This window comes from Ursus arctos, unplaced genomic scaffold (genome assembly GCF_023065955.2).
Source record: "Ursus arctos isolate Adak ecotype North America unplaced genomic scaffold, UrsArc2.0 scaffold_25, whole genome shotgun sequence".
Taxonomy (NCBI): domain Eukaryota; kingdom Metazoa; phylum Chordata; class Mammalia; order Carnivora; family Ursidae; genus Ursus; species Ursus arctos.
Genome location: NW_026622930.1, coordinates 4,909,526 through 4,926,582, shown reverse-complemented (window position 1 = coordinate 4,926,582; position 17,057 = coordinate 4,909,526). Strand labels below are relative to the sequence as shown.

Genomic DNA, 17,057 nt, shown 5'->3' with positions numbered 1-17,057 from the left:
CAGACAAAGAATGTGCTTCGTGCGCCCGCCCGCGCCGGTGCGGGCGGGAGAGGCGGCCCGGTGCGCGCGGCGGCGGGACGGTGGGGCCGGGCCCGGGAGTCCGGGGCCTGACGGCGGCCTGTGCGGGGCGGGAACCTCCCGGCGTGCGCGAGACGGGTCCGCTGAGTGGGAAGCGGGGTGTGCTCGCTCTGGACCGGACCCGGGGGCCTGGGGCTAGATCCCGACTCCGCCGCCGAACCCCGGGTGTCTGCCCGTGTAATGGGGACACAGGCGCGACAGCGGGCGCCTAGAGCCAGGACCCTCCCAGGCTCGGACACTAGCTGTGATACCCCGCGGGCGGCGAATCGCCCCTCCGCCTGCGCGCCCGCCCGGCCCGGCATCGGGGTGTCGGGATCCGAGCGCGCCCGCCCTCCCTGGCGGCGGGGAGCGAGCTGGAAAGGAGAAGAGGGCCGTGGGGCGCCCCTCGGGGGCCCGCACCTGCCCGCGCGCTGCGGGGCCGCGGGAGCCTCGGAAGGGTGCGGAGAGGGGCAGGTTCCTGGACGGGATGAGAGCGGCGCGGCGGAGGGGCGGCCCGCGAGGCCCTGGGACGGGGCGAAACGGCCCATGTGGGAGGGCTCTGGGCTCCAGGCGTCGTGGTGAGCCGGGCGGCCGGGGACCAGGGAGCAGAGGAGGAGTCGGTCCGACGTCGTCTGCCCGGGGAGAGTCCCTGAGATTGGCGGTGGCAAGGACCCTTCCCTTCAGAGACCTGCCCTGCCCTGTTCCCCAGCGCCTCAGGAGGCCTGGACTGTCCGGTTGGGACTGGACTTGGCTGGGCACTTTCTCCTTCACAATGAGGGTGAGATAACACCTTTCGGGCCTGGGGCCCAACTTCCTTCTTCACGGTCCTGTGGTTGGGACCACACTCCCTGCGGTGTTTCCGGATTGCAGGTCACACAGTTCTTTTATTCTCACTGTACCGTTTCTGAAATTGGGACAGGGATTACAATGGATCTGTTACCCAAGGTTTTACAGATTATGTATTTCTGACACTAGGGTATATGTCAGCTAAGCAGTGATCCATGGTGAGACGGAGGCCACCAGGAATCCAACAGTCATGTGTCGTTTCCTTTTATTCTTCTAGAATCTAGATAGAACATTCATTAAGCAGAAACCCAAACCCAGGTCTGCTGACTCCTAGTCCAGTGCTCGTGATGGCTGGTGGGCCCTGAACTAGGGGTCTGGAGGCCCGGGTTTGAATATCGCCAGCTTCTGACCTCAAGGAACCAGAATAGCATGTGGGCCCCAGGAGAAGCCCAGACCCAAAACAGGGGCAGGAGTTGACTGTGGGGACACTCCAGCGGCTGGAGGCCTCCAAGGCATGACAGTTAAACTACATCCAGGTGACTCACCCCTAGGAACACTTGTCCCCTGGTTGCCAACGCCTCCGGAGGTGAAGCACGATGATGTCTGCAGCTACCCCTGCTTTTGGAGGTTTGAGAAGGAAGTCAAGTACCCTAACGGGGCAGTAAGTCAGAACCTTATGATGAAACGGCTGAGAAGGAAACAAGGATGACCTGCTTTATTTATTTATATATATAATTTATACATATACATATATATATATATTTAAGATTTATTTATTTTAGAGAGAGAGCACACAAGCAGGGGGAGGAACAGGAGAGGGAGAGAATCCCAAGCAGGCTCCAACTCCCCACTGAGTGTGGAGTCTGACGTGGGGTTCGATCTCACAACCCTGAGATCATGACCTGAGCCAAAACCAAGAGTCATTTAACCAACTGCACCACCCAGGCACCCTGCTTACATATATATATTTTATAGATTTTTATTTAAATATTTAAATTATATATATGTGTGTATGTATGTGTGTGTGTGTGTGTGTGTATATATATATATATATATATATTTTTTTTTTTTTTTTTTTAAGAGAATGCACATACCTTGAAGTTAATGTTATGCTTGGGGCAGGTAGCGTGAGCCCTGACTCCCTGGGGGTCAGCAGCCTGACCTCCAGGGGCTTTGGTGGCAGTTCAGGAGAGACCAGAACGGGAAAACAGGGAAGTCACGGCCAAGTTGATGAATACGCAATGCCCGTATTTTTGAGCCTGCGTTATGACATCAGCAGTCGGGTTCTGTGTCTGTTCTGTTTCGTTTCCTGAGGATAAAATGAGAGCAGGAAGTATGGTTGTTTGAACTCCTCACCTGCCCCAGCGCCCCAGGCCCCACCCCCAGCCCCAGGGAAGCCACCCCACAGGGCTCTTCTCAGGCCCCAGACTTGTAGGGGCAGGAGGGGCTCAAGGCCAGAGCAGTAGCAGGGCAGCGAGTGGGGGAGGGAGTGGCACAGGGGACCAGGGGTCAAGCCAGGTCACTGAAAAGTGCATGGAGCAAGTTTTTATTTTGTACAGCTTTTATAATTTCTTACACAAGGAGGGTCCAGTGTGGAAGGATTAGAAACACCAGCAGGAATAGAGGAAAAGAAAATCACCTCTGTTCTCTCTCACTTGGATCTTCAGTGACAGGAGGCTGTTTTGACCTGGTGAGGTGGGGTGGGGAGGGCAGGGCTGTCAACTGACTCCCAGCTCGCCTGGAATAAAACCTAGGCTCAGTGCCTCTAAGCCCAAGGTGACCTGGCCACAAGCTCATACTCCACGCCCATGCTCACCCCAGTGCTTTTGCACTGGCTGCTTCCTCTGGCTGGGAAGCTCTTCCCTTGCCCAGATCACCTCCAAAACTCAGGCCCCTGTCCACTCCTCACCGCCTCGCTAGGGTCTTGGCTGGCCCTCCCTGTCTACAGTGGACAGCCTGCTGCCCCTCCCCACACTGCTTTCTTTCAACTCCTAGAGTGACATTATTTGTTTCTCTATGTGTTAATCACCTCTCTCCCACCAGAATGTGAGCTTCACCGGGGCAGGGACCTTCTCTGTCTCCTTTATTAACCCTAAACAAGGCAGGCACACAGTGGGTGTTCAATAAATGTGCAAGATGATGGAATCACCGAATGGCCAGGGCTGTGGAAGGGGATGGGCCCTGGGTGGGGGGTGAGGCGAGTGGGAGGCCTCGCTGGCTGATACCCTGAGGCTTCTCCAGGGACCTGTGTTCTGTGGAAAAGAGGTGAGGGGTGCTGGGGGTTCTGGGTGATAGTTTTTTCTAAAACGTATTTTTAGAATTAAAAACTTCAGAAACAAAGTTTCTCCCTGCTAGGCTACAGTCTGCCCTGATAAGGAGCCAGGGAGATACAGGAAGGGGACGTGCCTCTCCTGGGTTGAGGCGGGTGCATGTGTGCGTGTGTGCGTGTATGCGTGGCGTGTGTCTGCAGAACCCAGACGCCTGCATCCCTGCCTGTCAGTTTTGACTCAAAAGCAGGAGTCACAGGGCACCTTGGTGAAGCATCTGACTCTTGATCTCAGCTCAGGTCTTGATCTCGGGGTCGTGAGTTCAAGCCCCACATTGGGTTCCCTGCTGGGTGTGGAGCCTACATTAAAAAAAAAAAAAAAATCAGGGGTCACCCTGCCAACTCTGGCAGGGGGTGAACAGGCAGCTGAGGAGTCAGGCCTGGGTGAGGGGATGGGGGCCCTGGCCCATCCTGCTGTGGGGCCCCAGCCACAGGCTCCCCACTCTAGACCTCCAGGATTGGAGGCTCCCAGGATGCTGGCTAAGACACAGATTCCCAGACCTAAGGAATCAGACTCCTGGAGCAAAGGGGCTTGAAACCAGCATTTAAAGTGACCCCTTCGGGGGTGTTTAGGTGGCTCTGGGGACCACAAGTTGAGACTGTCTCCAAGGACAGGTTCTGGAAGCTTCACTCAAGCTGTTTTGCTTTTTAGTCTCAACTCGGACCCCTTCTGGCTGTGTGACCCTGTGAGTCTTCTTGGCCTCAGGTTGTCATCTGTAAGATGGGTTCGGGAGGATCCTAGGGGTCAGAGCAAGTGAAGGCGCTCACACAGGGCAGGCACCTTTGTAGGAAAACACGAGAAGAGTTCACTGAAGTCTTTCTTCATCGGAGAGAGAAGGGCTTTCCTAGAGGCATCTTCGACTGTCCAACTGCGGAGGGGAAGCCCCAGCCTCAGAAGGTCTCTGAAGGGTGCTGAGGACTGCAGTGAGCCGGGGGGGATTTCGAGGGGCTCTGGGGGACTGAGCTGTGGGTTCGCTGCCTGACGTTGGTGAGAACCGGCTCTGACAGGTCTGTCTCCCAGTGAACGAGTTGCTGCCGTCCCGATGTCTCTGGCCTCTCGTCCAGTCTGCTCTCGGAGGGACTCAGCCCCCAGCTAAGTGAGTCTACTCTGGGCCTCAGAGGCTGAAGGGCCGGGGACCTGTTGGGGACAGCCAGCCACTGTCTTCCCAAGTCCACGGGGCCCAGAGTTCCCTCGTTCAGTAGACTTGAAGCGATTCGCTGGAAGCGAGTCAGCCCCAGAGCTGCCAGCATGCTGTGTGGGCTCCTTGCCCCTTCCCCGGGGCCGCCTCTCCAGGTGAGCTGTGGGCCTCCTCGGGCCTGGCACGGTTCCCAGCCCGCTTGGCCTTGGAGCAGTCGAGAGGCCAGAGCAGGGGAGGCTCGGGCCGGATTAGGAGATGACCAGAAACTCAAGATGGGAGCGATATAAATAGACTCATAGCAAATGCTTCAAGGTTAAAAATAGAGCCTACGGGGGGCCTGCCCGAGGGTGCCCCCCGACCTGGAGGGCCCCAGGGGTGGTCCGCAGCTGGGTTGGGCCAACCAGGCGGGACAGAGGGGCCACGCCCAGCCACGTGGGGCAGACACACCGTGTGCTTGCTGCTCATTCAGAGGTCGTGCAGCGCGAGGGCCCCCTGGAGCCCACACTCCGGGCTGGTGCTGGGGCCCGACGTGAGCCGGCCTGGCTCTGCCCTCTCTGGGGTGACACACTCTGCAGGGGGGCGGGGGGGCGAATGAGCAGACCATTGTCCCAGGCCAAAGGGCCGTGTGAGCAGGCACCTGAGAGCAGTGGCCAGAGGAGGGCAGTGTGCCCCCACCGGTGCCCTGGGCTGGGCGGCTGGGTGAGCTGGAGCTGGCACCGAGGAAGGCCGGAGGGGGCGGGGCAGCGGGGAGAGAACCACACGTACTGAGTGAGCCCTGAGGCTTGCTGGGACAGTCATGGACACAGCAGGCAGGACTGCGGGGAGCGCGGGTGCAGGAGGAGCCGGGGGCAGCTCCAGAGACAGGCAGAGGAAGGGCCAGATGCCCTCAGCCTCCTGGAATCCAGGAGCCCCGCCGTCTTGCAGGAATCCTGGCTTTGGAGTCCCCCTATTCCACAGCCTCTCCCAGAAGGGCCTCACGCTACCTCTGTGTCCCTCCTTCCTCCGTGGCTCTCCTCCTGTCATGGCCGCTCAGCCAGGCAGCATCTTCCTGGGGCAGCTGCCCATGGACAGTCCCTCCCCTCCCCCAGCCAGAAGCTCCCCTCTGCCACCTGCCCTGCTGCTTTGGTCTCCGTCTGCTGGAGTCCCTGTCCTCAGCCCCCTTGGGAGTCCTCGGCTTCTACGCCACAGTGGGAATGACCGTGTCACTTCCGAGGCAGTCACCAAAGCATTGTGGCCACCCCCTGGCTCTCCCTCTTGGATCTCCAGCTCTGGGGGGAAGTCGGGAGCCATGTCGGGACTAGTCCTGTGGAGAGGTCCCCTGTGCCGAGGACCGAGGCCTCCCGCTGACAACCACGCGAGCGAGTCACCGTGGAAGGGGGTCGTCCGGCCCCCGTCAGGCCTTCGGATGGTGCAGCCCAGGCCCACAGCTTGACGACGGCCTCATGGGAGACCCTGAGCCACAGCCGCCCAGCCAAGCTATTCCCAGATTGCCGACGCTCGGACATTGTGAGATAATAAATGTTGGCCATTTGAAGCTGCTCAGTTTGGGGATAATCTGTCGTGCAGTAACGGATTGCATGTACTGTGCAGCCAGGCTGGGCCTGCGGGTGGGCGAGGGTCGTATCCAGGTCATTCCTGGATCCCAGTGCCCAGCAGGAAGCCTGCGTAGGGACACTTGCACTGTAATGAGTGATGATTGATTGATTGGCAGAAGTCAATAGCTTCCCTTCCCTAAACCATCTGGCTTCTGGTGCTGCTTTGGAGAGGGCCTCCTGTTGCTCAACCAACTCCCTGTGTCTTGGATCAGGGTGGGGTCAGAGGTCATCTTGTCCAGATGCGACATCCGAGGCCCAGGGCTGGTCATTGTCTCAGCCCTTCCAGCCAGTGGACTCCAGACTTGAAGACGCCCCCTGGGCAGGGCGTGAAGGGTTGCCAGGGGCTGGAAACGTGGCCAGTGGGAGATGCTGGGCCCGGAAGCTCTTGAGCTGGGCTCGGGCGCCCAGGAATGAAGAGGCACAGCCTGGCCCGAGTGCCCTTTCCGGGGCGGAGATGCCAGCAGGAAGGCATCAGGGAAAGCTTGTTATATGCTTTTAGCTCTGAGGCCCCTCCCTCCCGCGTGGGGAGGGGGCACACAGGCTTCCAGACCCCAGGCCCAGGGCCCTCACCCCTCAGGATGTGAGAGGAAGGCCAGGGTGTGTGGAAGGAATGAGTCAGGGGCTCATCCCACCCCACACACCAGAGACACTCTTGTCCCAAAGGTGTGTGCATTCTCACCCACTCCCAGGGCCCTGTGGTCTGCAGCAACCAATGGGGCCTTACGGAGATCACAGCGGAGCACGGCAGGGCCAAGCCTGGAGAGGACCCTCTCATCTCCTGTCCTGTTCTATAGACGGAGAAACTGTAACTCGGGGGTCACAGAGTGAGCTGGGTGAGGATCTGGCTCTCCTGACCTTGGAGCCCCATTTTCTGGAAATGCCAAGGCTGCCAGTGTCTGCAGCCAGCCTGGGCCCCCGTGCCCGCTCTGGGCTCCTGGCCCATTTCCATTGGCAGGAAAGCCCGCTGCCCTTCCTCGACCTCTCCAAATCCTGCCCCAATGGCAAATATGTGAAAATGAAAGCTAGATCGGGTATCTTGGGCTCAGCAGTCCCCCTCTGAGAGTGAGCCCCACGGAAACAACAAAAGACTTTCTGTTCTAGACTGGAAACCAGTCCGCTTCTACCACTCGTGGATTAAATCATCATGGAGATACGTGGTGTGCCGATGGCTCCAACGGCTTTACGGACATTACCCTCCAGGACTCCCAAAGCTGGACGGCAGCGGGTAATGGAATTCCCACTTTACAGATGAGGACTGTGAGGCCGAGGTTCCTGAGTTGCACAGTGAGGACGGGCAGGGCCAGGGCCAAGCCTGGCTCAGCCTCCGTCCGCCCCGCACACCCTCGGCCACGTTGCGGTAGCCGCACGGTGTGGGAGGTCGCAGGGGCGGTGGTGGCAAGGTCTCCCAGGCATGTCGATAAGGGAAGAAGCAAAGCACAAAATCACAGTAAAAAAGAAAATGTTTGGGGCGCCTGGGTGGCTCAGTCGGTTGAACACCCGACTCTCGATTTCGGCTCAGGTCATGATCTCAGGGTCGTGCAATCGAGCCCAGTGTTGGGCTCCGCACTGGCCGTGGAACCTGCCTGAGATTCTCTCTCTGCACCCCCCCCCCAAAAAACAAAAGAAAACAAAAAAACGACAAAAAAGGAAATGTTTGTGTTTGCCTGCATTTGACTAGAAAGCAGGACCTAGACCTGGACGGTGAGGCATTCACTTCATATGCTCTCTCTTCAGTCTGGATTTAAAAAAAAATAACTTATAGTTATTCTTTTTCTTTTAGAGTTTTTTTTTTTTTTTTAAGATTTTATTTATTTATGTGACAGAGAGACAGCCAGCGAGAGAGGGAACACAGCAGGGGAGAGGGAGAGGAAGAAGCAGGCTCCCAGCCCAGGAGCCTGATGTGGGACTCGATCCCGGAACGCCAGGATCACGCCCTGAGCCAAAGGCAGACGCTTAACGACTGAGCTACCCAGGCGCCCCTATTCTTTTTCTTTTAAAATGTAAAAATGCGTTTTGGAATGTGTTAAGCCCCTTGGCCAGCAAGTCCCTGTGCCCAGTGGGACCAGCGCCACCCCCCTGTTCCCAGAGCCCTTTGCGGAGGCCCAGGCTTGGGTTTCCTGTGCAACGTCTGCCTCCTCCTGGAAGACCAGCCGGGCTGGGCCGCACTCAGTGGGGCTCTGGTGTTGGCAGAGGAGGGCCTCACGCCGGCCTTGGTGCTAATCAGTAAAGCGGCCCTTTGAGAGGAGTGGCCCCAGAGGGCTCCCATGGGCTTTGCCTCTGCTGTCCATGCAAGACCCAGAGAGGTAACACTACTGGCCCAAGGCTGCCCATCTGGGAGAGGCTGAGCCTGGAGCCAAACCCAGGCCGTGGGGGCCCCAGCTCTCCCCCAGAACGTGTGGGGTGCTCCCCGGCCAAGACCCCTGACTGCCCAGCCACCCAGCAGCCTCTTTGCCACCTCCTGTGTCAGCTCAAACCGAGTATGTGCAGGGGACGCCACGCTGACTCTGTTCATTCATTTGTATTTTCCACTGTCAGTCCACTCACCCCCGACCCCTCCACCCCATCCATTCATCTGTCCATCCTTCAGTCCATCTGTCTGTCCATCCCTCCATCCACCTATCTATCCACCCACCCACTCATCCATCCTTTAGTCTGACCGTCCTCCCGGCCAGCTGTCTGTCCATCCACCCATCCGTCGCCTTTATTCGCCCAGCCTCCCCAGGGTGGCGGTCCTGCGCTGGGTGCCGTGGGCTGAGACGGGTCCGACACGGCCCTGCCTGCCTGAAGCCCACAGCAGGCTGGGGACCCTTTCCTCCTGAACTGAGGCCCGAAGGGTGAGGTGGCGTGTTTTGTGTCTGCTGTGGAGAAGGGTCAAGTTTGGGCATGTTTGTTCAGGAGGCAGAGGGCCGGCGACACTTGGCTGCAATGACTGGGAAAACACACTTGTCTCCTAGGTCACCCTCTTGGGCTGCCCGCGCCCCACCCCCACTCGCCCCTTGTCTCCTCCTTCCTCTGCTTCTGTCCTTGGCGCTCGCTGCTGTTTGGCGGTCTCTGGGCTTTTGTCACCTCATCTCTTGGTGGTCTGTCTCCCTCCCTAGAACGTAAGAGCCACGAGGCAGGGACTCCTGTCTGTGTGGTTGCTGCTGTGGTCTCAGAGCTGGGCTTTGGATGCACACAGCCCAGGGCGCCTGGGTGGCTCGGTCGGTGAAGCGTCTGCTTTGGGCTCAGGTCACGATCCCGGGGTCCTGGGATGGAGCCCCGCGTTGAGCTCCCTGCTGAGTGCGGAGCCTGCCTCTGCCCCTCCCCGTGCTCACGCGCGTGTTCTCTCTCTCCGACAAGTAAATAAATAAAATCTCTGAACGCAAACAGCCGAGCTCCCAAGCAGACACTGAGCTGTGTATCTCTAAAGGCCGGGCTGGGCATCAGGACAGAACTTGGGCGGGCTGCATCCTGCCCTTTGCCCTCTGACATGGCAGCTGCCACTGCCAGTCTGTCCCCCCTTCACCCTGCAATGGCTGGACAGGTGGGGATGGGGCTGCCCATCAACACCCAGCCTGTTCAAGGCCAGCCTGTGTCCACCCGTCAGAGCACAAGAAAACAAGTAGACATGCGTCCCTCACCTGAGGGCCACCTGGATGAGGCGGTCTGAACCCTGTGCCCCTCTACCCCGGTCCTGCAGCTTTCTGGCCAGCGGGACACTCATTTTGTGTGACCCTGGGCACTTGCACGGCTTCCTTAAGCCTGAGTGCTCCCGTGGCCACCTCGAAGCGCTGCCCTGTGGGTCATTTGGGAGCACATGCTGAGCCTCTGGGAGGGCCCGCTGGGTGACGGCCATGGGGGCAAACTCATGGGCATCGGGGCTTGGCCCTTGGCATCAGAGAGGGGCTGGTTGTTCCAGAGCATCTGGCAATCACATCCAGCCCTGCTACCTCCATGGCCTCGGACAAATCCCCTCTCTGGGCCTCAGTGGCTCCATCTGTAAAATGGGACCATCAGCCCTGCTTCCCCTTCAGGAGCGCCCTGACTTAGTGAGAGGCCCAATCAGCAGCCCTGGCCCCTAGTCCCTAGCAGTGAGCCCCTCAGGGCTTGGTCCCCTCAGGCCTTGGTCAGTGCTGGGCGCTGGGGGCTGAGCAGAGGCAGACCCGGTGGGGCCCAGGGAGCGGGAGACAGATATGGGTGCAGCCGGAGAGTGTGGGGCCAGGGCAGCATGAAGGGCATGGAGCAGACGCTGGGCTGTGACCCGTGTTTGCTCATGGTGGGGGAAGGGGGGCTCGTGCAGCCTGCCCGTGCTCGTCCCCACTCCCTCCTGCCCTCTGGGGCCTTCTGAGGTCAGGGACTCAGTGCAGCCTCAGCTCAGCCCCAGCTCGGATGGGGTTGGTTGAGTGAATAGGATGGAGCTTCGAGGGCTGCTGGGAGGACACCATGAAGGCTTGGAGGGACAGGGGCATCACAGCCCCGGAGGTGTCCGCACCTGGTCTTGGGGCCCAGGCCTGCAGGCAGTGTGGACAGTGAATCTCCTATCTCCCGTGGCCTCTCACATACTTCCCTGACCCCTGGGTCCCAAGGGCACTGGGACAAGGGTCCTTTGAGGGGTGGGTGGGAGGGAGTCCAGCTGCCTGGTGCCTGGGTTTGGGCATTGACCTGCACGGCCTCTGCCTTCGAGGCCACCGGTCAGCAGGCTCCCGTCTCCTGTCCCTCCCCCGGTCCCTGCTATTTAAGGTCGGCCAGGAGCTGACAAGCTGCTGTCGAGGCCACCCTGGCGGTGGCAGACTGCTGTCTGGCAGGCAGAGCCCAGGGCCTTCCCTAGCACCCATGGATTTTGTGGCTGGAGCCATCGGAGGTAAGAGGCAGGCACGGGGGTACCAGGAGGCGTGCGGCAGTAGCTGTCCCACAGTCGTGGGGTGGGAGGGGCCCCGGAAGTGGTCAGGCCCCACTGTGGGCTGCAGGGGCTGGAAGGAGGCGCGGGGGGTAGGTGAGTCTGCGCTGGCCTGACCCTCTCAGCCTGGGGGCCCACGGGCAGGGGTGGGGGTGGGGACCATCTGGGGGCCAACGGGGACAGAGGGTGGTCTCTGCCTGGGCCAGGGGGAGGCTCGCACCCGTCAGCGTGGAGAGGGATGGCTGAGCTGTGGGAAGGAAGAAGAGGCCCAGGGAGGATGGGCAGTGAGGATGAACAGGCCTGGGTCCGGAAACACGGACTGCAGGGGGTGGGTCGGGGAGGGGGAGAGGCCCTGCCGAGCCCCGGCCACACCCTCTGGCTGGCTGCCCCCTGTCCCAGGCTGCTGGCCTCCCAAACTATTTTCCCTTCTGGGGAAAGGGCTGGTTGCAAAAGACAAGCCCAGAGAGGTAACTGGCCCATTGGGAAACCGGCCCGATGGGTGCCCCCGCCCCCCGACCCTGCAGGCTGGGACCCTATTTTGGGTGAGGCACCCTCAGCCTTGCCGGTCTTGTGAAACAGCAGTGGGTGCTGGTCGATACTTCTGGGAATGGCGTGGGGTGTCCTCCTCCCTCAGGAGGGGAGGGCAGTGCTGACCCAGGACAGGCTGCAGCCCTGGCCTCCCCGGTGACCTTTCTGAGGTCTGACTATGCACCTGGCCTGAGGCCAGCTGCTTCTGGCGTGTTAAGGCCCTGAAGAGGAGGCTCAGAGAAGGGGCTTGACTTGGCCAAGAGCACGAAGCCCGAAGGGCTCTCGAGTCCTGTATCTTTCCTCCAGGTCAGATCAGATGTGGGCCTTGTCCTTGTGGAGGACAGACATGGCATGCGTGGGACAGCAGCAAAACCACGTGACCGGGGCTCTGACCGATATGTTTTCCGGCACAGAGTCAGCCCAGCTGCAGGGGTCAGGGAGGGCTCCAGAGAGGAGGTGGTGCTGTGGTGGCGCTTTGATGGATGATAGTTCGGTGAGGTCTCTGTGAGGGTCAAGGAGGGCAATTCTAACCAAGTCGTTCAGTCAGTCCTTTGTTCGTTCATCACTCACTCACTCACTCACTCATTCGTGCACACTCGTTGAGTCCTGGGATGCCTAGTAAATAGGGCAGAGCCCCCAAGTGCCTTTTTGTCCTCGGGTGGCCCTCACCACCCCTCGCCCCCACGGTATGTATGTAGGTCGCCCCCAGGGCTCTGTGGCTTTCTGGCTTCCTCATGGCAGTGCTGGGGCATTGAGGCTCTGGTGTCAGGAAAGGAGAAAGGAACAGGATGGTGGCACTGGCTCTTTGCGGGGAGAGGGCCCTGGTCTAGGAAGCCTCACATCCCACTCTGTTCCATGCAGACTTGTGGTTCCAGGCAGTCCTTCACAGAGCCCTGGGTGACCTGGGCTTTCCCACCTCCTGGCCTTTGTTGGGGTCTGTGCCTCTCCTCCTGACACACACCCCGCAGCCGAAAGGCAGACAGACCCTTCACAGGCTTGAGGACGAGAGCTGCCTGGCTTGGACACAGGGCCCAGCAAGTGTTGAAACAGAGGCTCCCCCAAAATGCGTCCCTGGCTTTCGGCACGAGGCACTGCTGGGCTAAGCCACAGAAGGAGAAACTGTTAGCCGCTTGCCTGAGCCTCAGTGTCCTTCTCTGCATCAACGCGCTCAGGGTTGATGAGACGCGGTGTGGACAAGAAGTGTGTGTCTGTTCTCAGCGGGAGCTGGTCGGGGTTCACCCCGACTCCTTCCGTGAGACACCATCAGGCAGCTCCTGCTCCTTACCTGGTCCCTCTGATCTCCTTCCAGGTGTCTGCGGTGTTGCTGTGGGCTACCCTCTGGACACGGTGAAGGTACGGCAAATAGGCAGGCTTCCACTGCCCGTCCGAAGGCCCCTGGCTGGGATTAGGCTGCCCTCCAAGTCTCCTGCATCCATCCGTGGCCAGAAGACCTTTCCAGTCTGCTAACCAGACTAGCCCTCCCCATGCTCCTCAGGGCCGTGTCAGCCCATCTTCTCACCTGCGCGTCGGGTTTCTTGTCTTACACGGGACTCCTGGTCCCCGCTCTGCCCACAGTCAGTCAGCACAGCTATGACAACCAAGGCGTTGGCGCGTCCCCCCCCAGCCCTACTGACCTTGCCATCAGCCTGGAGCCACCCTTTCCTGAAGTCCACTTCTCTCACAGGTCAAGATCCAGACAGAGCCCAAGTACAGGGGCATCTGGCACTGCGTCTGGGACACGTACCGCCAAGAGCGGGTAGGCCGGGGCCCAGGGTAATGGGCAGGAGGATGTCAGGACCTCAGAGCCCAGGCTGGCCGTTCCCAACCAGCCAGGGGGTGCTTTGTCTGAGCTCAGCTCTGTCACCTTCCAAATGGGAATGATTGTACTGACCTGCTGAGTTTCTCTGAGGATGAGAGCCAGGCGTCCCACACATAGAAGGTGCTCAGAATGAGGTCCTGCCTTCAGGAGAGGGTCCACAGGTGGCATCTAGGGCCTCTGAGGGTCAGGGAGGGACCCTGAGTGTTTGCATTTCTGTCCCCTGCAGGCTGGGCACCCCTTGAAAGCTGTGCTGGGCAGAGCTGTTAGGTGTCCCCAGCGTCCAGCTCAGAGCCAGGTCCAGAGGAGGGACTCAGGGATACTTACCAAAGTGAGCTTGGGGCTTGATGCTGGCCAGGGATGAAAAATGAAGAAACAGCAACAATAAAGCATGCTACTCAACATCGTCATCACCATCATCATCAAATAGCTGTCCTAGGTCCAGCCTGGCCCTCTGTCTCTTCAGTCCCTCACATAACCTCGAAACTGGAGTGTTACGATCCCCAGTTTAGGTCACAGAGCCTTGGCAGCAAGAAACTGGCCTGAGGTCCCATGGCCAGGGAGGCCAGAGCAGGACTGAGACCCAGGTCCCTTGGCCCAGGGCCCCTCTGGGCAGCCCTCTTCCGGTCTGCACCTCTGGCCTGACTCGGGCCCTCGGGTCCTGTCTGTTTGCCCGCCAGGTGCGGGGCTTCTACCGAGGCCTCTCGCTGCCCGTGTGCACCGTGTCCCTGGTCTCGTCCGTGTCTTTCGGCACCTACCGCCACTGCCTTGCGCATATCTGCCGATTTCGCTACGGCAGCCCCGACGCCAAGCCCGCCAAGACCGACATCACACTGTCGGGATTTGCCTCTGGCCTGGTCCGCGTGAGTGGGGTGGGGGGGCGGGGGGAGGACTGCGGGGTTGGGAGAGGCTGAGAGAACCCCGTGAGAGGCCACCCAGCCCCACAGAGGGGGAAACCGAGGCTTGGGGCAGTGCGGAGACTGGATGAGGGCGGGATGCTGTGGGTGAGGGCTCAGTTGACCTTGGGCAAGCTAGGGAGCCTCTCTGAGCTTCTGTCTCTTCATTAGTTAAGAGGCGTGGTGAAGGTCAAGTAAGGTTATGGGTGTAAGCCGCCAGCACGGAGTCTGACAGGCACGAGCCCCCACAGAATGGCAGCCAGTATTATCAGGAATATTATGTTACTTATGAATGTTATTAAATACATTTAGTATTGTATTTTTCTTACACTACTTATATTAATTACACAGGACATGAATGTCATTCACATGTTAATTATGTGATCAATACTTCCATGAACCCGAGTCACAGATGTTTACCCAACACCTATCGTGTGTCGGGCCCGCTTTGTGCCGGTGGCGTGTGCGGCAGAAGCAAGCCCTGGCTTTGAACCCTGCTGCACCGTGACTGGTGGGCCGGCGGTGCGCCCCAGCTGTTGCCGTGGGCAACACGAGGCTAAGGCAGGGTGGGCCCAGCAGGGTGCAGGCAGCAGGTGCGCCTCCTTACCCCGGCTCCTTCTGCGGCAGGTGTTCCTGACCTCACCCACTGAGGTGGCCAAGGTCCGCCTGCAGACGCAGACGCAGCAGCGGCGCCCCTCGGCCTCGTGGCCCTCGGCTGCACCCCCCTTGTGCCCGGCGCCCCCTTCCCGTTCAGTGTCTGGGCCCAAGTACCGAGGGCCACTGCACTGTCTGGCCACGGTGGCCCGTGAGGAGGGGCTGCGGGGCCTCTACAAGGGCAGCTCGGCCCTGCTCCTCCGGGATGGCCACTCCTTTGCCACCTACTTCCTGTCCTACACCCTCCTCTGCGAGCAGCTCACCCCCACTGGCCACAGCCAGCCAGGTGAGCGGGGCCCGGGGCCTGGCAGGCGGGGTCCGGGGACTGGCAGGCGGGGTCGGGCCCAGCACAGTGGGCATCGGGGCCGGGAGAGGAGGCGGTCGTGCCAAGTGTGGGTGCCACAGAGCCTCCCCAGGGGGCCACCTCAGTGCCCTCCACACCGGGAGTCAGGGCAGACCCGCCGCGTGGCTTCGCACAGGTCCCGTCGGTGGCGCGAGCCCTGGGCTCCATTCCGGGGGGCCCCCGCTTGGCCTCCTGGGTGTCCCCGGCTGGCGTGCGGTTGAGGCGCTCTCGGCTCTCTCCCTGCAGATGTCTGGGGCGTGCTGGTGGCCGGGGGCTGTGCCGGGGTCCTGGCCTGGGCCGTGGCCACCCCCATGGACGTGATCAAGTCACGCCTGCAGGCGGACGGGCAGGGCCAGCGGCGCTACCGGGGCCTTCTGCACTGCGTGGTGACCAGCGTTCGGGAGCAGGGGCCGCGGGTCCTCTTCAAGGGGCTGACGCTCAACTGCTGTCGTGCCTTCCCTGTCAACATGGTGGTCTTTGTGGCCTATGAGGCCGTGCTGAGGCTCGTCCGGAGCCTGTCCACGTAGCCAGCCCCGACGCCCCGGGGGCTGGCCGGCCGGCGGCTTCCAGAGGTCCCGGTGGCTGGAAGAGGCGCGGGCGAGCGCTGGGGTCTGGGCCCCCCGGGCCGCCACCCAGGACAGCCGGAGCCCCCCCTCGCCCCGAGCCAGAGCCGGCCGTGCCTGGGGCTTCGCCCGCGCGGCTCCGCACCGCAAGGAGGTCAAGGGGCCGTCGGCCGTCAGCCTGGGGTTGGCTTGAGGGTCACATGGGGAGGACTGGGCCTCTTGGATGAGGACATCCGTCACACGGAGTCGTTTGCGCTTGTCATCCCTCCCTGCCGCCCGCGTTCACAGCACCCCCGCGCCTCCACCCGGTCCCTCGGCCTGGCACCCGGCCGCCCTCCCTGCGAGGCCCCCCCCTCGGCTGCCCTCGGCTGTGCAGTGAGCTCTCGTGCGCCGGACCGCTTGGCCCGGCACTGGCTGCTCGGAGAGGGCACTGACCGCACGGCCATGGCCGGCGTGGGGCCACACCTGCTCACGCACCCTTGCCCTGCGGGCAGGTCCCGGAGGCTCAGCGGGGAGCTGTTGACAATAAACTATCTCGGAGCCTGGTCCTTGGTGCTGCGCTGTGGTCTGTGGGGCGGGCGATCAGCACATCCTCAGAGGCCCAGCCCTCCACGACTGTGTGGCCGATGTTCCCACCATGCAGATTGGCACACTGAGGCCCAGCACTCCGGCTGGCTCTACTCCCTTGGCCTTTGGGGCGCTGAGCCCCGTCACAGGTGGCCATTCAACCTCAGCACGAGGCTTGCTCTCCTCACCACCCTCATCCCAAACCCACCCCTTTCTGAGCGAAATGGTTCTGGTCCCTCCATTGCCCGGACATTTGGCTGAGAGCCACCTTTCCACAGGGGCCTGGAGGAGGGAGGGGAGGGGGTGGTGCGTCCTGAACACTGCTGGGTGCCAGGTCCCTTGCACAGGTCATCACAACAGCCTGACACCAGTGAGCAAACAGCTCAGAGGGAGCTGGGCCTGCCCGCTGTGGCGGGGGTGGTGGGTGGACTGGCGTCTACACTTCTCAAGTTCTCTAGTTGGCACCACACGGCTTCCAGTCACGGGGGCTCTCAGGGGCCAGGGCTCTGGTAAAGCCGGCCAACACCTGCCTCGATTATCCTCACTCACGGACACTGGCCTTGACCATGTATTTGGACCAAAGGACCTCTTGTGTTCTGGAAACTCTTTCCCAGAACACGTGGGTGGACCTTCCGGTCCCAGTCCGCTCCTGTCATACTGTATTTACTTACACCCAGCGTTCTCCGCCAGAATACCCTTCCCCCTTCTCTGCCTCGCTAACTCCGAATCCCAGGCATCACCTCCTTCAGGAAGCTCTCCCAGCCTGACCACTAGGCTGCTTTCTAGGCTCCCATGGGGCCCTAGCTCCTTGTTTTGGTCACTCATCTGCCCCACACCCCTGACACCCCACTGCACCCACGTCTGATTTGGACTCTATCCAGCACAGGGCCTAGCACATAGTAGGTGCTCAG

At 60.8% G+C, this 17,057-nt stretch overlaps 1 protein-coding gene and 1 long non-coding RNA gene across 2 annotated transcripts; one reads left to right on the top strand and one right to left on the bottom strand.

The window, feature by feature from the left end:
* Positions 1-1,884: 1,884 nt before the first annotated feature.
* LOC130544830 (uncharacterized) lies at positions 1,885-2,888 on the bottom strand. Its single transcript, XR_008961475.1, has 2 exons — positions 2,483-2,888; positions 1,885-2,152 (listed from the first exon to the last, which is right to left on the bottom strand). It is a non-coding gene; the product is annotated as an uncharacterized LOC130544830 (long non-coding RNA).
* Positions 2,889-10,628: 7,740 nt separating this feature from the next.
* Positions 10,629-16,125, top strand: SLC25A47 (solute carrier family 25 member 47). Its single transcript, XM_026515323.3, has 6 exons — positions 10,629-10,743; positions 12,617-12,660; positions 12,992-13,063; positions 13,804-13,986; positions 14,647-14,959; positions 15,263-16,125. The coding sequence occupies exons 1-6, from the start codon at positions 10,716-10,718 to the stop codon at positions 15,541-15,543; spliced, it is 921 nt and encodes a 306-aa protein (XP_026371108.1). The 5' UTR covers positions 10,629-10,715; the 3' UTR covers positions 15,544-16,125.
* Positions 16,126-17,057: the final 932 nt, after the last annotated feature.

Bases quoted from the DNA above. Each gene is read 5' to 3' on its own strand.
- SLC25A47 (XM_026515323.3), top strand. From the start codon at position 10,716: ATGGATTTTGTGGCTGGAGCCATCGGAG. The intron at 12,661-12,991 runs GTACGGCAAATA...CTTCTCTCACAG, and splicing joins ACCCTCTGGACACGGTGAAG to GTCAAGATCCAGACAGAGCC. The intron at 13,987-14,646 runs GTGAGTGGGGTG...CTTCTGCGGCAG, and splicing joins TTGCCTCTGGCCTGGTCCGC to GTGTTCCTGACCTCACCCAC.